Source organism: Cupressus sempervirens, chromosome 8, assembly GCF_028749045.1.
Source record: "Cupressus sempervirens isolate cs-2001-9-10 chromosome 8, ASM2874904v1, whole genome shotgun sequence".
NCBI classification, from domain to species: Eukaryota; Viridiplantae; Streptophyta; class Pinopsida; order Cupressales; family Cupressaceae; genus Cupressus; species Cupressus sempervirens.
The window spans coordinates 379,701,068-379,725,315 of record NC_143125.1 but is presented as its reverse complement, the minus strand read 5'-3'; the positions used below and the strand labels follow the sequence as shown (position 1 = coordinate 379,725,315).

The following is a 24,248-nucleotide window of genomic DNA, read 5'->3' as shown; positions in this document are numbered from 1 at the left end:
CAATGTTATAGTACCCAAGGTAAATAATGATGGAACAAGACCATGGAATGACGATGATGGGTGAGCTGTTTCACATACGCATGAGGAAGACAACAATATCAGAGATGAGTCATTGTCCCAACAAGATCGTGGGTACAAGGCTGCGATTATATTTGGAGTCCGATGTAAGATACATGGCAAGAGAGGTGCATTCATCTACAACGGGAAATGAGGACAAAGAAACATGTTATTTGTAATATTCAACAAATATCATGCCATATTGGCTCATACCCTCCAAAGTAACGAATGGCCTGGATAAGTCAGCATAAATATAAATGATGGCATTCGTGTAATGGAAACATGTAAAGAAACAATTAAAATATATATGAAATGAATCTGGTTGAAGCAATATTTGGAACAGCGACAAAAAAGACGATGAACTTCAAATGGAGTTCACAACTTGAACATTGATAGACACCATACAGAAATGTACAGTTCTGGAAAACAACTATCGCAGATAGAGGTGTAAAAATAAACATCATATGACATGATAGCATTCAGCGATTATAATAGAAGTGGTCGAGTTCATATGCCAGATGACTTATTGTAATCCTAAAACAAACAATAATCTCTGAACTGGATTAATTGAATGAGTCTGATTTTCAATGATTAAGGTTATAAAAAGATGGAATCCAAAGTATTGAGTGTGTATGAAGCATACGAGATGTTCACACAAACAAAAACATATATATGGTCAACCCAAAGAGTAGCAGATGTAGTGATGGGTTTTCTTATAACAGGAAATTGATAAAGTAACTAAAGAAGTGATACCCGATAGAATAAAAGGGGAGTTAAGCAGATCACCAAGGACACAAAAGGATTTTCATAGTGAAAGCTACTCCCATAGCTTGTGTCAGAGAATATTACATTCAGCTTATTAGTTTCATTTGTCAGATGTTAATATCAATTGTACATATCATTGAATGATTAATACAAAGAACATTTACATATTTCAGTTTGACACAAAATGAAACATATTTTGTAATAGAAGTAAACTGAATATAAGAATCAAAGAACATGCTTGCTTGTATGAGTCCTTTTATCTGTGCTATGCTTAGAGCTGAATTTTAGCATGTGTAAAATTCAGCAACAATTCTTTTGTATATGTTCTGAGAATCACCCTAAAATCGCCAAAATTGCCGGCTTGGCGATTTGATTCATGCCTGGCGATTTTTTTGGAGCTGGTGAATCAAATCGCATGAATCAGCACGGGCAGCCAAAAGTGAAGACATTTTTTTAATAAAAACACGTGTTTTTTTAATATTTTTTTTGTCTTTCCTCTTTGTTTTAACCCTAAAGGGCCTTCTAATTGTTTAGCATGAGTAGAAAAGAGGACCTTCATCTTAGATTCTTACATACATTAATGATTTGATGTCTTATAAATTTTCCTCTTACATACATTCTATGATTTGAATCATTATGATCCTATGATTTCTAGTTACTTCAGCTACAGCCTAAAATTTACATTTTACATGTAACATAGTTACGTATGTGATGGATTTATCATTTATGTTCCATGTTTATGTATGTTAACTTTTATTTGATGATTTTATAGTGTGTTTAAGATATATTCAATAAAGGCTGTATGAAATAAGTTTTTAATTGTTCAAATCTATAAATTTCAATGCTTTTTATTTTAATTTGCCGATTCATGGCCGATTCGCAATTCAATTCGGCCTTGCCGATTCCGATCCGATTCTGATTCCGATTTTGATTCTCATTACTTTGATATATAGACCTCCCATTCTTAGTTAATAACAAGCAAATATTTTACCTACGTCAGATTCAAGTCCAATAATTGTAATGCAATACATTACAATACACACCATACCACCAACAAGAATAGGGACTACAAATATATATGTGTGTGTGTAATTCATCTAACTACTCAGTGATTTGATGTTCTTCTCCTTCATTGCATGCAATATCATTTCTATAAGTATTATTGTTGCCCCTCTTCCATATTCACTACTTTTCTACTCAAATTCATTGTTCTTAATATAATCATTGTCTTAAACCTTCTAAGTCTAAACTTTTCGTTAGAATAAATTCTTATCCTTGTCTTCCAATTCTAAATGAATTCTTCTTTATACATTATTGCTGGAAGGGTCAACAACTTCCATAATAATTGAGTCGCCACTCTTCATGGTTTCCTTTGAGAATAATTTTATATTCTCCAAATTGATGTCTTCAATGTATCCTCAAAGGAAACCTTCTCCCCTTTATATCTTCCAATATGAGGGAGAGTCACACCCCTTCATCATGTTTGCCCCTTTGCAAGTGTCAAAACCTTTCACAATTAGCACCCTCAAAAAGAGTCATAAGCTTTCATCATTTATGCCCTTTGAGAGAGTCACAATCTTTCATAATTACCAACCTTTGAAAGGGTCACACTCCATTTCTACTTATCGAAGGAACAAATTTCTTATTTTGTTCCTCCGCATGATTTCCTGCGCGACTACACCCATGAGCAGTGTGCAAACCACTCTACACAGCCAAGAATGGTGGATCTTAGTCATCATGACCTAGGTTTCTTTCTCTCTTTGCCTTTGCGCCCTTGTTGCTTAGCCTTTACCTTTTCCTGCATCGTTGTGGTGTTGTGTTGCATTCAAACTCTATTTTTTGCCTTCCACATCATCGCTTTGTTTTTGTTGTTGTGTTTATTTGTTTATTAATGGGAGTGGTATGTTACTTGTGTCATTTTCGGTGCAGTCTTTTCATAGCTCGTGTTAGGTTTTTTCTTGATGGGAGTATTGCGATTGCATTCATGGTCATGTTTTACCTGCGTGGTCTTTCCACAACTCATGTGCATTAGAGGTCTCTCTCTCAATCTTTATCTGATCCCTCTCCCCTTGTCAGGTGTTTTGCTAGCTACGATTGTAGTGACTAGTTGACTCTCAGCATGTTCTCCTTGTTGCTTCGGTGTTCTACTCAGGGTTCTTAATTGTTTCTGATGTTTGGTGAAGTGTCTAATCTTCATGGTGTGTATCATATCTACCTAGTTGTGTATCTTCTTTTCCAAAACTTGGTCGCCTACTGCAATGTTTGTAATGTCCCCTTCCTCTGGTTTGGAGAATTGGGACAACTGCATAAACTTATCCTTCGTGATTGATCAACGTTTGCACTTGAGTCCAGTACTAGAAGTTCATGAGTTACTGATCGCTCTTTCTATAATGAAATTATAAATGAATGCTCAAGGAAATAGACTTAAAAATAATGCCTAGAATATACAAGAATTCATTATGGATATATTTCAATTATAATTCTTGATGGGCATAGTATGTCTATAATCAATTACATGTCTATACAATTGTTTAGCTTAACTCATCAAGCCAGTTTAAAGGCGTATCTGATGCAATACTTTGCAAGCAAGTCTGTTATTTAAGAGATATCAAAATATTTATAATTATAAATGCAGGTATGTGACTTTATATCTATCAATCCTTGGTGTAAAGCTTCTGATCCTTGTGCTAGAGATGGATACGTGAATGAGGCTATCCTAATATGGGTATGAGTTGGAGGTGAAGGGTTTCTGATTATTTTTGGAAATGTGCATTTGATGGCAATGAAGGCTTCTGCTCTAAAAATGAGATGAGATGGAACTGTCTACTTTCTTATCACTGCAATAATATATTTTTGTTTTTGCTCTCTAGGCTTTTGCAAGAGATAAGGGAGAAATTGTTCAATGCATTGTTGCTCTGAGACGTACATTCTATGTCTGCATGAAGTTCTTCGATATTCCTTTTTCTTGTAATCCCTATTCTTCTGACTCAAATTTTTGTTGCATCTCCAATATATATGTGAGATAGGAGTGGATACGAAGGGACACGACTCATCAAAACCTACCAACTATTTTGAAAACTTCAATCATTTCTTTTCCAAGCAATAGACAGCAAGGAGAAGATGTGGGCATGTCCTCCTTGCATTCGTGATTGAGTCTCTTCATTTGTTTTTGTTTTTTTGTACACCGCTTATTCCTAAGTAGTAATCTCCATCGACCTATGTTATGCCTACTCTTATTCCGTCCTTAGTACGCACATGGTTACTGCCTAAAACTGTCGACGTAACAAGCTCTAGTTCTGGGTGTTATTATATGGACATTTCTAAATTCTAACTCTTATAATGGTATATTCTTATGTCATCGCTCAAGCCTTGAGTTTGGTATTGTGAGCCAATTCTTCATTAACAATACCTTATAGTTGTATTAATGAATAACATAGGAACATCTGATGTATATTTGTATTTAGTTTTAATAATATACTTTTAATTATTTCTTTGAATATTTTATATCTAATTTTTAGATTATAATTATTGATAATCTTTCATTTTTTACATTGATAAATATATTTATTATTTATCAACTAATTATTTAGTGTAGATGATATAATGATATAATTAAAAATTATATTATTATCTTTATCGTTATATTATTATTATTTTCATATTGTCACTATATCAAATGATATAATAAAATATTACATCAATTTGATATTTTATGAACATAGTATATTTAGTGATAACTTATATTATAATATTTATTTGTTTATTGTTGTTTAATATTACTTCTTCAAATAAGCTTTTGAAATGGGGACATTACAATGTTGGATTTTGAAGATAGGCTCCTTGTATTGGAACCTGCAGTATGCTCCACTTCTCTCCACAATTACCAACAGCTGGCTGAAGCTTCTTAACGCCACACTCCATGAACTCTTGACTTTTGCAACTCAAACATGGCAATGTCTCCATAAAGGCTTCTATCTCAAACCTCGATGTCTTAGTCTCAGAGCTCATTACTAAGAACGCTAAGCTTCGTCAACTATTGAACTCCAACATCTCACAAACCATGGTCAAAGAATCTAACATCTCCGACCTCAAAGCTAAACAAACTAAACTGTCCTTCCCATGATAACTTCATTCCTAAAAATTGATAAGAAAATACAGTCTTGAGCAACTTCATTCCTTAAACTGATAAGAAAATACTATCTTGAGCATCAGTTTGCAATACCACTACTCTGCGCCCCTCTCCAATGCTGAAGAGTTGTCAGCCCCATTTGAGCAAGTCACTCATTCCTCAACGATCAACTAGAAATTATAGACATCACACATAACAAGGTATGGGTTAGCCATGACAACACATTCTTCCTTTGATTCCTCTGAAATATCCCCAATAGATATTTACCCGATTTCTTTCTCAAAATAATATTCAAATCATAAACATACGCAGTTGCATTATAAAACCAATAATATAAACCATAGATTCTCAGAAAAAACCTTTAATCAAGCTATTGCATTATACATCAGCAGTATAATAACTACCATTCAAATGGTCCAACCTTAAACATAGTTCTATAGTCAAATTAGAACACTAAGAAAAGAACCTGTAAGCACACACGAGACACCTGATGTGACGTCTCCACAGACAATGGGTTTGCGTACACTGTCTCTCGGCATGAGGGGCTACGTCCTCACACTGGTTGAAAGCTAAAGCTTTCTAAATAACTCTCACAAGAGAGAAACTGAAATCTAAATCATAAACCAAGCATATCTGAATGGATGAGTCTCTCTCTTTTTAATCCACAATGTTGTGACTCTTCGACTCCCTTCCTGGCTTTTCGTCTTATCTCCCCTTGTCATTTTACCCCACTTTATAATACTAAATTGACCTTTTATAATTTTAATCCATGCTCTCAAAGTCAACTTTAATATTTTATGAATGTCTTTAAATTTTCTAATGTTCCAAAAAGGGGACATTACAAATCTTCCCTCCTCACGATTGGTTTTCCTCAAGCAATCAGTATTAGGATACCATATGAACCTGTTGGTAGCTTTGCAGCCCACTCTGAAAACAAATCCTGCCACACTCCGAAGCAAAGTGTCAAACTACAACCCATCCATCAACCAGATCCCTAGATCCCATGTTAATCTATGAAATATTGCTGCATCTGTAGGTTATACAACTTTGATTATCATTGCATCCAGTCTCAAACTGAGTAGAAGAACTACAACAAAATCCTCAACAAGCCATAGATAAATACAGTCAACACTTGGATTCCAAACCTTGTTGTCATGACCAGCTAATATGATGAGGCGTAAATGTATCAAGGAGCTATGTATAATCCAATAGATGGTGATGGCCCAACCTAAATAGATGATGCAAGAAATAAGCTGCTCAAAAGCTGAAAATTAAACCATGGGCACATTAAATACCATACTGTGGTCAAAAATCTAGAGAACCTCCAAGTACATAGTTGCTATGAGTAAGAATGAAGCTGAAAAACCATTCCCTATGATTGAATCATAACTCTCATCAATACTCCACCAAGATCTATTCAATGGTTGATGTATGTAATCCAACCAACTCCTATATGGGTTGAAATTGGGAACCATATTTGGACTAATCAAAGGACGAGCAAACGTAGTCAATTCACCACACCAATCATGTGACCAAGATTCACCGCTAGGAACCGTAACTGGATCCAATATTCTTAAGTCCAAATCATCCTCTTCATGACAATCAAAAAGAGTGCCCTCATTTATCTCTCTTGAAATACAGTTAACCCATATTCCTAAGCTGATTTTCTTGCAAGATCCCTTATTCTAACTGTATCAATTCTCACAAAAGTTTGTGCCCTGGTTTCTAAAATGTGCATATTCAACCAGATATTAAAATTGATCACAAATCTCCTTCAAAGGATTTATTCTATGCCCTTCAGATCTTCACTTCAATATTCTCAGATACAACAACGCTTGTGTTCCTTTTTCACAAATAGATATTTACCATCTCAAGTATCTAAGTTGGTTGTTCAACTAAATGCTCTTGATTTCTAGAACGATTTCAAACCATTGAAACAACCATCAAGCGAAATGCTAGAGACCCACAACTATTTCTCAAGGTGCATTGGCAATGTTTTGTACCAACAACTTGCACCAAATGCCCAAAACAACCACGATGTCAAAGACTCGTTAATGAATCTATATAGTCTGTTAATTCAGTGATACAACACAGGCTTCTGCATACTAAAGAATTAGCAGCCTTCTTCCTAAAGATTGCTCACAGCATGGGGTCAGCCAATGGTCGTTTTTGATTTCATATGGCAATGACATAGTAATGAAAAACCCAGTGTCTTGAGGCCTTTAAACTTGTATCTTTTGTCTTGGAAATTGCAAACAGTGTCTACATAGAAAGGATTCTCACAAATACATATCCCAGCAACCCGTCGTTCACTAATAGGCTTATCTATGACCCGTTTATAAACCTTTTGATAGTATTTCTTAAGACGGTCTTTAAGTCGTGTCTCTTGCTCCTCTTTAGGTAGATCATGAAAAAATCGAGACAATTGACTTTCTCCAGTGGCAACTTGCTCAAACTTTATTTGAGTTTTTTAAATGATAGTATTCACTTCTTTTTGTCGTATAAATTTCTCCTCGCCAAACCCACTCTAGATGTCGAAGGCAAGTTTTCACCAAGACAATTGAAATCACATGCAACATACATCATCTATAACTATTGAAGGTGGGTGTAAGCTTAAGTATTGCAAGAGCATAGAAAAGACTTGACAAATAGTATTAACGATTCTCCCATGAACAGAGACTCAAGTGATGGAATGGTAATTGAGAGTTTGTTCAAATAGGTTTCTACTACTTTAATAGTTCGTAAGGATAGCAAGCGGAAGTAAGGGTGGTTGCAGAGGCAGTTTGATATGATACAAGGGAAAGTGCAAATTCATGTATTAGATCAGTAGCAATGAATAACCTGCAACCAACTTCTCAACAACACTTATTCCAATGACAGTTACGATACACCTATTCAAACTATCTGTTTGTAGTTCTGCACTCCTCGATGATTCTATTGTAGCTACTATGTATTTCAATATTGGCAATAACGGATATATTTGTTCCTAGTTTTGACATCTGGAGACCACTCCACAGACATTTATGTCTATAATTTATAACGGCAATGACTGTCATATTTTATATAACAGCCATTTTTATTTTTTTTGGTAACAATTCTTCTTTGGTAAGGCTTCCACCAAATAACATCGGCTCCAATTAAGAAATATTAATTCACGGCACTTGTCTTTCCAAACTACAAACGCCAAGTCACTCGAATGATCCACAAGCATCACGTTGAAACTGACATACGTTATTCATCTTGTACAGGACATTTGACGTTGCAAGAGACTCAAATTCTTCTATCGACAAATTTAGCGACAATGTCTGTGCGAGAGGATAACCATACAATTCCATGAATCTTCAAAACTCTAGAAACTACCAAGATAGGAGAGTGCCTACTTCGGCATCTGATATTGCTTTTTGAAAGTGAGCAAACAGAAACATATCATGCTCTATGTAAAAGTTGTTTGTCTAATAGTCCCAACACAACCTTCTACCAATGCAATGTACGTAATCCTTCATGGCCTTTGGAAGATCCAGATTAACCACACGTGCAACACTAGTCACATCCAAGCCTCGTGATGCCACCTCTGTACCAACTAGAATATTTGTAGTGCCACTACGAAATTCCCAAAATGAAATCCCACACTGTCCTCTGCATCACTATTTCTCCCTTCTCCTTACAGACTTCTTTGTCTGTAACACATAAGCTTGTCAGTTTTGTTTCGTGGCTATTCAAAATTATATGTGTGGCTAAATCAAGATCTCCAGAGTTTCAAAAAAAAAAACCCCGTGCACAAGGAATGAAGCGTCGTTGGTTTCCAAAAATGCAGAGTTTGTTTTGTGCACTTTATTGCTAAGTAAGGGCAACACATGCAGATGGTAATGTTGGAATTCGAAACACCACTAAAACATTTGAACCACCTGTTCTCAACTCTTTACTTCACTTCAAACACTACTAAAAGGCCTTAATAGGTATTTGCAAATCAGAGAATTCAATATTTCTTAATTTCTTCCACAACGGCAGAGAATGGAAATTACAAGGCAAGGAATATTGTTCCTCCGAATACTTAATCCGATAGCTGTATGATGTCAAATAAGAGATTCATTAGATAATAAACCTATACTTTCCTTTTTACACCCAAAACAACCAGGTTCAAAGAACTTTCGCAACAAGAATTTGGACCATGGATAGAAGTTGCCTCCTATTCTAGCAAAGATCTAAGATTTGGAACATTAAAGCCCACTAATATCATCGTCTCAAAACTCCCAAGAATATATAAAGAAATTTCCAATCCTTTGTACCAAATCCTCAGATAAAATGACTATGACCTGTAGATAATGTATCTCTGCAATTACTTCACACAATAATACTAGTAAAGGTCACTCGATGCTCTTGATGCATGAACTTCAAAATCCAATTTCAAGATATATTTTCCAGTAACCTCACAAGCTGGCAGGATTATAAGCTCTAATTCACTAAAATATCCCCAGTAGATATTTACCTGATTTCTTTCTCAAAATAATATTCAGATCATAAACATACGAAGTTGCATTATAAAACCAATAATATAAACCATAGATTCTCAGACTATTGCATTATACATCAGCAATACAATAACCAGCATTCAAATGGTCCAATCTTAAACGCAGTTCTATAGTCAAATTGGAACACTAAGAAAATAACCTATAAGCACACACGAGAAACCTGATGTGACATCTCCACAAACAATGGGTTATTGTCTACCAGCACGAGGGGCTATGTCCTCACGCTGGCTGAAAGCCAAAGCTCTCTAAATAACTCTAGCAAGAGAGAAACTGAAATCAGAATCATAAACCAAGCATATCTGAATGAATGAGTCTCTCTTTAAGTCCACAAAGCTATGACTATTTGACTCCCTTCCTGGCTTTTCATCTTATCTCCCCTTGTCATTTTAGTCCACTTTATAATACTAAATTAATCTTTTATAATTTTAACCCATACTCTCAAAGTCAACTTTAATATTTTATAAATATGACTTTAATTTTCTAATGTCCCTAAAAGGGGACATTACATCCTCCGATCAATATGATGTTTCTAAAAGATGTTCTTGTTCCTTCTCTTAAAGTGATGAGACAAAATTTGTCTTAATTTTGCAAACTTTGCAAGTTTTTTAATGCCTTGGTTAATATCAGAGTTTCGCCAGGTAAGCTGCTCACATTGAAGGATTTTTATAAAACTTGGCATTGCTTAAGGACAAGCAATTTTGGGAAGGGCGGACTATAATGTCCCTTTGAATAAGATTTGATAATAGATAATACTAATAAAATTAAATACAAAATAAATGATAATATATAATATAATATAATTATAAATTAATTAATTTGATGAAAGGTCAAGAGATACATAATGAAGAGTTGTGACTCCCTCAACATACGATATAAAAGGCTAGAGAGCTCACCTAAAAGAGGATGGAAGAAGGAAGAAAGAAGAGAGCACCAAGAAATTAAGGAAGCATTAATGGAAGAAGAGAAGAAAATGACTCTTTCAAAGGGCTAGCATTGATGAAGGGTTGTGACCCTTCTAAAGGTTGGTAATAATATGAAATATCCCCAATAGATATTTACCCAATTTCTTCCTCAAGATAATATTCAGAACTTAAACATATGAAGTTACATTAAAAGCCAATAATATAAAACTGGTAGATTCTCATAAAATATCTTAAAACATGTTATTGCATTATACAACAGCACTACAATAACTATTATTCAAAGTCTAATCTTAAACACAATTTTAAATTCGGATTGGAATACTAAGAAAAGAACCTGTAAGCACATACGAGACACCTGAAGTGATGTCTTCTTGGACAATGGGTTTGCGTCCACTGTCTCCTGGCACGAGGGTTTTTGTCTTCTTGCTGGATGAAAGCTGAAGGTTTCCGAGTAACTCTTGCAAGAGAGAAACTGTAATCTGAATCATAAACCAAGCATATCCTAATGAATGAGCCTCTCTCCTTTTAATCCTCAAAGTTGTGACCCTTTGACTCCCTGCCTGTCTTTTCGTCTTATCTCTCCTTGTCATTTTTAGCCTACTTTATGATACTAAATTGACCTTTTATAATTTTAACCCACGCTCTCATAGTCAATTTTAATATTATATGAATATGCCTTTAAATTTTCTAATGTCCCAAAAAGGGGACATTACAAATCTTCCCTCCTTGAGATTGCTTGTCCTCAAGCAATTAGTACCAAGTTCCCATATGAATCTACAGGTAGCTTTGTAACCCAATTTGAAAACAAATCTTGCTGCACTACGAAGCAAAGTGTCAAACTGCAACCCATCCATCAACCAGATCCCTGGATACCTTGTTAATTGCAGCATTTGTAGGTTGTACAATTCTTATCATAATTGCATCAGATCTCAAAGTGTGTAGAACTACAACAAAATCCTCAAAAGCCCATAGATATATACGGTCAACACCTGGATCCCAAAACTTGTTGTCATGACCAACTGATATGATGAGGTAAAAAGTAGGAGCTATGTATAATCCAGTAGATGGTGACAACCCGACCTAAATAGTTGATGTAACAAATAAGCTGCTCAAAAGTCTCATCAATATTCCACCAAGATCTATTCAATGTTTGATGTATGAAGTCCATCCAACTCCTATATGAGTTGAAATTGGGAACCATTTTTGGGCTGATCAAAGGACGAGTGACCGTAGTCAATTCACCACACCAATCCTATGACCAAGATTCACCGCTAGGAACTGTATCTGGATCCAATATTCTTAAATCAAGATCATCCTCTTCATGACAATCAAAAAGCGTTCCCTTGTTTATCTCAAAAAGGGGATTATCAGAAGTCCAATCAGCACCCACTTCAAACATGGGGTTGTCTACACGCTGAATGCAATCTGAAATTTTGGTAATTGGTCTTTTGGGGCAACTATCCAAGTCATAAGTCTATTGAATGATATCAAGTTTATCAATTACTTCTTGGAAAATCTCCTACCTCTCTTTACCCTCATGTTCCCGAAAATGATTCGTGATTCTAATCTAGTTTTATGCTTCTTGAAGAGAAATCTAAGTATCATCCAATGCCTCATGAGCATACTTAAGCTCCATGTCTCCATAATCTCATTCTATATTCAACTTATCAACATATGTCCCAACAACCTTAAGAGTATAATCCCTGTCAGAAAGCAAACATAAATAATCTGATTTCATAGATTCAAGGGTTGTTTCAACTATCTACAAATTAGCAACAAGCCAATCTCCTTCCCCATCCTTTGAGCCTTCCTATGGAGATCCTCCACCATCCTATGAGTGTTGTCGTAACATACCAAAGATGAAACAACCATAACTTCACTAACCTTCAATTGGTTCTTTAAGGCATGCATCTCATTATTACCATGTTGATATAACTCGTCTTATAGTGTCATCTTGAATTGTTCATTGAAGTTAATAATATGCGTATACGAATCATATGGTTCATCATGCAAAGACTCCAACATGTTGTTACTTTGAGCACAACCAACTTCATCAGCATGTTTGTCAAGGCTAACCTCCAAATCACCAATGTCGAAACTTGTATGTTCTTTATCCACTGCTGAAATCATCTTACCTACATTTTTCCCTGTGCTAGTCTGAATTTCTTTAGCCTCCTCTTCGTAATTACAATTCCCAAAAATATGATCGGGTGTACTAGAGTCCTCACATGTCAAGCAAATTTGTTCCTACCTCATAGGAATTCCTTTAACTTGTAAACCTTTCAGGTTCTTCACTATCAGCTACAAAAGCTTCTTCACCACCACACCATTGTAAGCTTTTGTAGGAGATGTTATTCGCGTGATCTCATTGAAACAAGAAGCAACCACAAGGTTAACCCGTTTATCTGGATGCTCCATAAACCTAGGCTGGACCAAGGTCGCCAATGAAGGTTGTAAAGCCCAATTTAAGAGTCTACAATCTATCTGCTCTACATTGATCAAACAAGTTTCTATCTCTTCCAATTTGGAGAGAATATCATTTGAAGATTCCATTTGTTCTAGTTGCAACCCACAAGCGTATAACCAACCAAAATCTTTCTCTTTCTAAAAGTCTCTTAGCTGAGGAATGTTGAATGTATTGTTAAATTCCTCTAAGAAAACACTGATTCAGATCTTCCATAACTGTAATTGCAACTTTTGTAATGGGCTGCTTAGATCACCTGTTTGCAGATTTAAATGCCTTGAAGACTTCTTCTTGTTGTTGAAATATTCCCATATACCCTGAAAATTATGAACATAGCAGTTGTCAAACTGTAGGCATAATACCCCGAGTTAGCTTGTAGGCTGGAGTTTAAACTGGCTGTACGTGGGAACAGATTACTAGGATTTGTTACCATGCAGCAGTACAGCTTCTCAATGTTGTATTCAGAGCCTCTGTTCAATGGCCAATTGACTAAAAGAGTCATTAGGCAATTATTGATATTCAATTCCATTCAGTCACCATTCACGAAATGCCCTTTGAGGAAATCTTTTGAGTGCACAATTTCAATTACAGGCTGATCCTTAATACTCTGCTCTTTGACTGTGTATGTTACTGATTTGATTCAGGTTACATATATGTATTGACAACAAAGAACAAACATAATAGAAATGCACAAGGGTGAGCAACTCTTGAACGTCCAATTGTAAACTTAGATTATGAACATATGTTGATTATGTGCAGATGTAGGAAATCAGTTTGGTGAGGACTTGGATACAATTTTGAGTTTTCAAAAAGTCTCTTCACTCAGCACGGTTAGACAATACTTCAAGCAACATGCTTGTGAGACACTAAAATAGCAACAAGAGTAAACAACCAAATTTGATGCTTTAGGAGGCAATAAATCTGATCCAAACACCCATGAATTCAACGTCTCTGGAATTGAACCAATTTATCCATCACAACTATGTCATTGTTTTGTGTATCTTCCAATACTCAACCTGACAAATATGGTTATAGTTGAGAATGTAGTTTGCCCCTGCTCTGGAAGATTTTCTGCACTCACACGTATGCCATCATCACAAAGACAATATCAGTACACAAGTTGGAGGTTATTCACTAACGACTCCCAGCAAAATATATTACTAAACCATGCCAAGATTTGTTGTTGAGTCATCGTCATGTATTCTTCCATGACGTGTCAATTAACTCCATCTCATTGTCACTTCGAATATAATTTTCAAGACAGACTGTTCTAGCATGGTGGCGTTACTTTAGAAGCCGTTACAACACAACGCAATATCCTTTTCTGTTATATGTCTTCTTCAATTGGATCGAGATGTAGAATGTAATGTTTCAGCTAACAACCTCGTCACTTAACCATTACATCCAAGCTTGCAAAAGTTGTAGACAGGTATCGATGATGCCATAATTGCCTTTTCTTAGTTATGGCTCAAAATGTAAAGGTACATCCACTTTTACGAAATGGCCCTACTGGAGACGTTTGATCAATCTGACCATTCACCGCAAACAACTCTAGCGCTTTGTCGTGTGGACAATAAGTTAGAAACATCTCCAGATGGAAGAGCGACGACAACAAGAACTCTTCTTACTTGCACAATTATACTTTTTCAGGACCCCTACAAACATTTATGTTGATTCATTTATATCCTCTTTATTGCAAGTGGAAGTTCAACCTACAACTATACAACTCGCACCTCGAGAGAGTCCTGCCAAGCATCACCACAATTTTTGCACACAAACAATGAACTTATTCCAACTCAGGGAAGATAGAAGCAAGGATCCCCTAAAGTTTATGATTAACAACAACCTATCTGTTGAATATTCATGACTCCAATCTTCACATTTTTTCAAATAAAATGCCAACTATCCCTTATAATGAATTTTAACATATGTTGTCGAGATGGGCCAATTTCCCTATATTGTAATGATTCTTGTCATTTTCGGCTATCTGCCATTTTACTTATAAATGAAGAGTAAAAAATGATTCTTTTCAATCTCCTTTGACGGCTATAAAATGTTCAATATTGTTGCACCTCCCTATATTGTTGCTTTCACATACTAAAGAAAATCACGTATCAGAGACCCATTATTTCTACAAATGACATTCCAAAAATGGTCACGTAACATGATAAATTAGTGATCAATACCTTCCTTGAAATGGTCTATTTGTAAATTAATATTCAATTTTAATATTATGTGACTATGCCTTTAACTTTTCTAATGTCCCAAAAAGGGGACATTACATTGTATAAGGTTATGACCATAATGAAGAGATGTGACTCTCCCTCACAAAGGAGGATATAAAGAAGGTTCCATTTAAGGAGGACACCCAAGGGAGAAGACAACAATGAAAATGGGTGACTCAATCCTTATGAAAGGGGGTGACTTTCCACCAACAAAGTATAAAGGATTAATTCCAAGCATTGAAGGGAATACATTGTGTTGTGAATCAAGGGATAAATAATCAAATACTCAATCAGTAATTGGTATGTATTAAAGGGAAGATAATCCAACAAGGCATGGGTAGATCATCCAACAAGTATACATTCACCAGTTCCTTGCATTCCCAAATATAATCATCAAAGATTATCTAAGCAATAAGCAAAAGGACACACAAAGGAATAAGATCAATTTACATAGATTAATCCTTTCTTCTTACATGTAATGTGATATAATTATATCTATGTGCATATGAAGAATAGATGGTGCTTAACTGAATGCTCACGGCAGAATATAGGATGTGTTTAATTGTCTACAATCCATCTTGTAGGAAGGACCAGAGGTGTAAGCAAAGGTGGTTGCCAAAGCTACTTAAGTAGGCTGCCTAGAGTAGACCAAAGGACCTTTATACCTAAAAGTCAAGGAACCCACTAACGAGCTCTGCCCAACTCCACAAGACAGCAATAGGGAATAGTTATGCATACTATCTGAAATCTTTCTTGCAAGGGAGTGTGCCTAAGGTGCAAGCAATGGGGGTTTCTAAAACTACATAAGTAGGTTGTCCTAAAATGGACCAAAGGGCCCTTACATTAAAGAGTTGAGGAACCCACTTATGACCTCCACCCAATTCCGCAAGATGATATATATTTTTCAGAGATGAGGCAACATGGGGAAAGCAAGTGAAAGCTGACAAGTGGTAGGGTTGTGATACACATCCCCTATTGAACTTGGTCTAGAAATGGCTCCGGATGGACCCATCACATCTCTTCTTCCAAACCCTAGTATGTTTATGATATTTAACAAATAGAATGTGGTGCCTAACCCTAATTGTACATATCTGTGTATATGTGGCTATTTGTATCTATTGCTTTTTATTGTAGGATTCAAGTCTCAAGATGCATTACCACAAAAATATTTAATTGGTGAGATATAACCCTAAACCCTAGTTTGTTGTAATCATGATTTTAGTGAAAATTCTAGGGCAAATTAGGACATTATGTCATCCTCCATAGATATAGCATTTAATTCAATGAGATATCTTTGGGTTCAATGTGTCTTAATATATTTGATCTTTCCTCCAAGATTCTTCCTTGGTTGTAACTTGTGTGTCTTCTATTAGTATTTCTTCATCAACATCAAAGGACAGGATCATAGCATGCCTGGTGATGCTTTGTTTAGGAAGCTTACATGAAAAATTGAGTATTTTTTATTTCAGGATGATAGTTCCAATTTATGTTACTTCATTGAATTTTTCCAAAATTACTAAGGGACCTCAGTATTTAAAGGATAATCTAGTCATGTTATCTCCTACTGTGAATAATAGAAGTGTCTCATGCTTGTCCTAATAGAGTTTAGAATCACTCCATGTTTCATTCACATTAATCTCGTCCACATTTCTAGTAACACTACATTGCGAATTCTAATTTTTTATTTGCAACTCTGTAATAGGAAAGCTGGTGGTATGTGGGTTTCAAAAATGCACGTTACTTTAATGCAGCTCTATCATAAAAATCACTCTCTGCATGGATAATTATTTTCCCAATGTGCTCTCATTGCTTTAACATATTTTCCACGATTTACAATTTGTCCATCTAACTGATGCTAGTTGCAACTACTGATATTGATTCCTGAATGTTGAAAGATGCCTTTCCATTAATTTTCTTTAAATTCTCTCTATCATAGTCTCTTACAGTTATATATCACCATTTTTTAGACTGAACAAGATTGGTAGGCAATAAAATACATGGAATCCTATCCTCCCTCCTTATTTGGAAAAAAAAGATCATTTCCAAAATGTATTATCCATTCCCCACTTCAAGTAACTCAGGATCAGCATACAGACCCACTTTAAAATAAGGAAACAAATACTACACCATTTCATTTGTTAAGACAAATTTGATTTTCAATCAAAAAGTAAGAATATCCATAAATCACTTAAGAATACAGAGAAGAGTCATTTATAAGACAATAATCACATAAGAATGCACAAGACCATTCAAGAATTTTAAGTGGAAATTATTGCAAACCTCATTGTCATGGCCACGAAATTTTCGAATCACACGTCCAGTTGATACATCCCAAAAAAAAATGTTTCTATCACCTCCACAAGAACATATCTTAGAATTGTCTCTGAAACAAAGATCAAACAGTTAATTGACATTTATCTCAATTTTTAACAAATCTAATGATGAACAGTGTATCTAGTTCTAAAATGTAAGGCATTATAAAAAATAGTTTTCCAGACAAATTCAATTAGGTACAGAGCATCTCTATAACCCATAAACATAGATTTATTCTTCCATAACAGTTGACCATATGACCCTCCATAACAAGAGAAAGAACATTATACTAAGGACCTCTTTTAAAATGATTGAGAACAAAAAACCAACAATAAATGGAAACCCCTGAATGCTTGTGTAAATTAAATTTTGCCATGGCCTTTTAGGTAAGAGTTGAGGATTTTAGAGTAGTGTTGAATGGAAGTTCAACATTTGTCTAGAAAGAAAACTACAGAACCTCCTTCAAGGTAACCAGAAATATTGCCCCGCACAGTAACGAGGGAAAAGTCAAATATTAGATATAAGAATCATTGTGGCATGCTAGCTCACTGGATATTTTAAATCAAGTATATTTAGACATATAAGGAGATTTGCAGAAAGACATCGATTCCAAGTCTAAGAAATTCATGACAGATCAAAGCAATAAAAGTAAAAATCATGCAAAAGTAAGAAATTCATAGAGCCTTTGGAGTTCAGAGCAAAATGTGCCAGCTGACAAATTGATTGAATTATTAGAATGAGAAAATTTTAGTTGTAACTATTTTTCAAAATGCTTCTGTTCATAACTGTGATATTTTTGCAATTGAACTTGAATCTTTTTTCAGTTAACTCATTTATTTTAATTTTATAATACATTCCCTATTCATTCAATAATTGTATCAAAAACAAATTGCATGAGCATTCAAATACTTTAGAAACCTTATCAATAAGTGCACCGATCCTAAAACCTTTAAGGTAAAATTTGTTACAACTGATGTGAATCTCTATCGCTCAATATTTTGTTATTTTTAGATGGGATGGTGAAAAAGAGTTACGCTCTATGTAATTTTCCACCATTTGAATACACTTCCAGTCTTTCTGTGTATGACTTCCATAAACAACTAAGTTGCCAATCCTGGTTCTGATTCAGCTTCAGATTCGAATGCGGCAAAAAAAACATTGTGTGAGTTCCAGTACCAAAGGTATATATATAGATATTTTCAAATATGTACATATGTATGCACATAACATGCTCAAAGTTCATTCATCCTCGGTTCAAAATTTCAAACATATAATAACAATAAGAAGCGTGATACTCATAAATCTATAATTGCCAATTAAATTATTAAAGAATACCTCATATATCATATTTATACTTTGCAAAAGTCTCAAAATGTCGTTACAAAATTACAAGACATATTTCATATTTATTATCCAAATTCATCTTCGAAGAAAAATGCTACAACTGTAGAACAAAGCAAAAATGGTGAGAATTGCTTGAGAGATGAATCATCATCAAATGAGCAAATGCATGCTTTATTAATCAAAATTAGGGTTCAGATGCTTTTTAGATTTAAATACAGATAAAAAATGGCATGTGGGCACTTTTTGGGGCACCCATAAGCATTGGATGCCCGTGGATTCAGGCCAGATTCCAGTAGGCTTCCAAACTGACATCTGGATTGTTAAAATATCAGGATTGCTGCAAATGTCCTAACTTACTAATAATGCTATTGTATTGATTGTGTTCCAAATGCAATTGAAGGCTTATAAATATGAGAGGAGGAGATATGTCTCTATGGTTAAGCATCACTAGTTAACATATTAATATAATAGTAATATAAATAACCATATATGTAACTCATCTTAAGCATATATGTAATATTAATATGTTAACCACATACGTAATATATTATTATATTATTATATAATAATATATAATATATAATATATATTAATATATTATTATATAATAACGTATAATGTATAATGTATAATGTATAACATATATTATATTACATATATTATATATATTATATATATAAGATATTTAACTTAAAGATGATTTACCAACAACAATGTATCTCATGTTAAAATCAATCCGACAGAAGCTACAACCTTAACATGGATTCACTGTGCATTCTGCTCTTATCTAGATGTCCATCTGGAATCCTACTGAAATCTAGACGGTATCTTAAAGGAATCAGAATCAGAATCACACTGGAATCAGGTTATGGGGCTAAATAAAAGGATATGATAACTTAGGTAAAAAAGGTAGAAGTTAGTGATGACATCAGGTATTGGGTTTACTTCATTGAATACTATTTATTCATCAGTCTGCTGTTTGTAATTTATTAAGGGTTGAAGCAGGTTTTGAAATGACTTAAAGCCCTGAAGCTTCCGGTAAAAGTCAGCTAAATAACGTGAGAACAATAGCAAAGCATAAACAGTTAAATTGAACGCATGACAAAACAACTAAGCAAAGCTCAAACTTTCATAACAAGTACGAAACTAAAGTCCTTTTAAAGTTTATTGATAAAGAAGCATCCAAGACAATCTAGAAGAGTTTAAATCTTGTTCTGAATGGATGTTAGCTAACAGAGAGAACCATTGTTTGGAATACTGCATTTTGCCACGGTTGAGAGTTATGGCCTGTTGTTTAGAAATTAGAGCTATAGTAAACTTACTAATGTTGTATGCATAGTTCCAAAAATCGCCATGAAATCGCCGAAATCGCCGAAATCGCGATAAGATTCATGGCTCCCGATTTTTTTGGAATCGGAAATCGCTGGTGGCGATTTTTTCGTGTGAATCGCCTGAATCGCCAAAATCGGCGATTCATGGCAAAAATCGCCAAAATCGCCATCGTGAATCTCCAGAAATCGGCCGCGGCAGCAAGGATAGAAAGTTCAATTTTTTTAAAAAAACACATGTTTTATTTGCTTTCTAAGTTGACTTTCCTCTTTGTTATAACCCTAAAGAGCCTTCTATTTGCTTAGTATGAGTAGAAGAGAGGAAGAGTGAGAGAAAAGAAGAGAAAAGAGAATCCATAGGTTTCCAACCAGCAAGAAGGAAGAGCACCAAAGAGATCAGAAGTCCATTTGGGGAGGCCATAAATTGCATTGGGAGCATTAAGGAGTCAATATCAACACTCCTCAACTCATTTGCAAAAGGTAAGTGTTGGTATTTTTTTTGCATGTTAGTGTAGTATGCATTTTTTGTTAAATTTTTTTAGTGTTCATTTGCAAATCTTGAATGTTTTTTATTTTTAGTTTTACTAAATTGCAAACTAGGGTTTGTTGTTTTGTAGTTTTTGTTTATTAGTTGCAAACTTTGATTTTTTACATGAATTTTTTTATTGCAGCAGCCCTTTGCTTTCATTTTCCAATTTCCACAATGGGTAAAAAAGATGAATGCTGGAAATATAATGAAGAGTTTCCTGGGAGAACCAAATATCAAACAAAATGTATATTTTGCAAAGAAAAAATAAATTCGGGAGGTATCTGTAGATTGAAATACCACATTGCTGGCATACCTGGCCATGATGTCACAGTTTGCACTCAACAAACCGCTGAGGCAAAACGCTCTTGTTTAGTGGCATTAGAAAAAATTGAACAAGACAAGTTGACTAAGAAAATGCAACTTGAAGGGTTAAGAGGTATTGGCTCCCGTGCTCCCACATCCGCAACCGCATCTACATCTGCAAGTGCATCTGCATCAGCTTCCGCATCCGTAGGTTGTGTTGGGGAGGGTTCTTCTAGGCCTCCTTTTCATCCTAGTGCTAGTGCTCATGTGAGTGTTAGTGGTAGTCGGTCTCATACTGAGACAGAGTCCAACACCAACCTATTGCGGCCTAGAGTGCGGAAAAGCAGAATGGATAGTTACTTTGTGCCCCGCACTACTCCTGGCTCCCAACCCACGCTTGAGGGCATGGGTTTGAACAAGGAGATTCATGATGCTGCCAGAAAAGAGATTTGCAAATTCTGGTACTTTTGCAACATTCCATTTATTGCAGCCAGGTAATTGATTCTTTTTTCTTTGTTATCTTCAAAGTTAAAGTTAAAAGTAAAAGTAAAACTTTAATTATATCTACTTGTTTTATGATTTTAGTTTTTGACATCTAAATTTCTAATCAATATCATTATCTATTTGTGACAGGACTCCTTATTGGCAGAACATGATAGATGCAGTTGCCATTTGTGGTCCAGGGTTTAAAGCCCCAACTGAGGCTGAGTTGAGTGGATACCTCCTGGAGGAAATGGTTGAGGATATGAGGCATGAGCTTGAGGACAACCGAAAGGAGTGGATCGAAAAGGGTTGCACCATCATGACTGATGGTTGGACAGATAGGAGGGGAAGAACACTCCTCAATTTTCTTGTATCCTGTGGAGGTGATTGATCATTCTACTTTCCTACATACATAATTTTGAATCATGATTGACTATTTCAAATTTTGATTTGTTGATTGCTAATAGTAATTATAATTCGTTGTTTTGTTACTTGTATGATATACCACGTTCCTCAAATCCATTGATGCTTCTGCTCATGTAAAAAATGCCACATACTTATGTGAAGTTATTGAGGAAGTTATAGCAGAGGTGGGGGAACAACATGTGGTGCAAGTGGTGACAGATAATGCAGCAAGTTATGTTGCTGCAGGTAAACTTTTAACTTTTTAAGTTTTGAAAATAAATTTATTTGAATTTTGAACTTTTTCTAATTCTAACTTAGAATTTCTAAGTTTCCTAAGTTCTAAGTTCTAACATGTTTGAAATTTGAATTTCTAATTATCTTAAAATTGTTGTAGGCAAACTTTTGATGGAGAGGCACCCCACCATATTTTGGTCCCCTTGTGCAGCACACTGCCTTGACCTCATGTTGGAGGAAATTGGCAAACTTGAGTGGGTCAAGTCATGTGTGGAAAGGGTAAAAAACATATGTAAGTTTATTTATAATCATTCATTTGTCCTTAGCACAATGAGGAAGTACACAGGAGACAAAGAGTTAGCTCGTCCAGGGATCACGAGGTTTGCCTCGAATTTCATCACCTTGCAGTCCTTGTTGACATCAAGGGATGATTTGAGGAGCATGTTTGTTGGGCGGGAGTGGATTTCATCTTCCTATGCTACGACCACTGCAGGGATAGATGTGGTGGATTGCATATTTGATGATGATGGTTTTTGGAAACCTGCTAGAGAAATACTTAAGGTAATTTTATTGCAATTTAACATTTAATATTTTACAGTTTACTATGCTAATTGTTTAATGATTTAGTTTTACCTTATATTATTGAATTATTCTATGTTTAAGTTTTGACTCAAATTTTTGTTTTACTTTATATGTAGGCCACTGAGCCTCTTGTATCTCTCCTACGAACTGCTGATGGGGAGAAGCCCTCTATGGGCTACATATATGAGGGCATGGATAGGGCCAAGGAGGCCATTAGAGCTCAGTATGCAGGAGTGCAGGAGAAGTATGCCCCTATTTGGGACATCATTGATAGGAGATGGCAGAATCAGCTCCACAGACCCATCCATGCAGCAGCTTACTTTTTGAATTCGGCATTTCGTTTCCGTCCTGACTTCAAGGCGGATGAGGAGGTTCTCACCGGATTATATACAGTGATCCAGAGGTTGAGTACTGATGAGGATAGCAGTGCTGCAATTATTGAGCTTGATAAGTTCAATAATAAAGAAGGGCCACTTTTCTCTAGCAGGGTAGCCATAGATGCTCGGGAAACAATACAGCCAGGTAAAAATTAAATAATATATTCAATGTTCATGAATCTAGATTCTAAACTTAAAGTTGATTATGTAATTTTAGAGTTAACTTGTAATTTGTAATTTGTAAATGAGACTAATTATTTTTATTTTCCCTTATTTCAGATAGATGGTGGCAAATGTTTGGGGCCACAACCCCAAAACTTCAAAAAATTGCCATTCGTATTCTGAGTCAGCCAAGCAGCGCTTCTGGATGTGAGCGCAGTTGGTCCATGTTCGAGCACATCCACTCGAAGAGGAGAAACAGGTTGACAGTGCAGAGGTTGAATGATCTTGTCTTCGTTCATTACAACCTCCGTCTTAGGATCAGACAGATTTTGGGCACTGACTCCTCTCCGATCATTCTGGAGGAGATTGATCCAGAATCAGAGTGGCTCACAGAGGTTGTAGATCCAGTCTTCACTGAGGAAGACCGTGCGTGGATTGACCAGGTGGATATAGAGGCTGAGGCAGCTAGAGCACGTTCTTCAGGCATTGGTAGACGCACACGTGCACGCACAGACACAGGCCCTAGCGACATTCGTGAGCCCATCTTATATGCGGGAGATATGGCTCGACAGTCCTCTAGGACCTACATTAGACGCCTTGCTACTAGGCAGACTGGATACTCAGAGGCTGAGGCTGAGGCTGTAGCCGAGCTTGAGGATGATGTTGAGGATGATGATGACTATGAGCCTGAGGCTTGAGCTGGAGCCTTGTTTTTATATTTTGTTTACAGATATTGATACTGAATCATTGATAGACATATGTTTCAAAGTTTCAAACTTTCATGGATCTTCATCTTAGATTCTTACATAAATTTATGATTTGATGTCTTATGGATCATCTTACATACATTCTATGATTTAAATCATTATGATCATTTGATTTCTATTTACTTCAGCTAGCCTACAATTTACATTTTAGAATCTTAGATAACATAGTTACGTATGTGATGGATTTTATGTTTCATGTTTATGTATGTTAAGTTTTAACTTCTATTTGATGATGTTATAGTGTGCTTAAGTTATATTCAATAAAGGGTGCATGAAATAAGTTTTAAATTGTTAAAATCTTTAAATTTAAAGGGTTTTTTCAAATTTGC

The 24,248-nt window shown here is 35.4% G+C and overlaps 3 protein-coding genes across 9 annotated transcripts in view; 2 read left to right on the top strand and 1 right to left on the bottom strand.

Annotated features, from left to right (window-relative positions):
• LOC149542888 (Transducin/WD40 repeat-like superfamily protein) overlaps positions 1–24,248 on the bottom strand; it is a 233,109-nt gene that overhangs the window by 198,248 nt on the left and 10,613 nt on the right. For all 7 annotated transcript variants that reach the window (XR_016355550.1, XR_016355551.1, XR_016355552.1 and 4 more), the window contains exon 2: positions 17,373–17,475. Coding sequence is in view for 3 of the 7 variants with exons in the window: in XM_089797809.1 (XP_089653935.1) it covers positions 17,373–17,475 (103 nt within the window). In the remaining 4 variants the exon portion in view is untranslated. The remainder of the gene's footprint in view (positions 1–17,372; positions 17,476–24,248) is intronic.
• On the top strand, positions 20,577–21,796 carry LOC149542890 (uncharacterized). Its single transcript, XM_089797807.1, has 2 exons — positions 20,577–21,403; positions 21,543–21,796. The coding sequence occupies exons 1-2, from the start codon at positions 20,730–20,732 to the stop codon at positions 21,781–21,783; spliced, it is 915 nt and encodes a 304-aa protein (XP_089653933.1). The 5' UTR covers positions 20,577–20,729; the 3' UTR covers positions 21,784–21,796.
• On the top strand, positions 21,928–24,041 carry LOC149542889 (uncharacterized). Its single transcript, XM_089797806.1, has 4 exons — positions 21,928–22,043; positions 22,192–22,592; positions 22,730–23,135; positions 23,270–24,041. Exons 2-4 carry the CDS (start codon positions 22,203–22,205, stop codon positions 23,848–23,850), a joined length of 1,377 nt encoding a protein of 458 aa, XP_089653932.1. The 5' UTR covers positions 21,928–22,043; positions 22,192–22,202; the 3' UTR covers positions 23,851–24,041.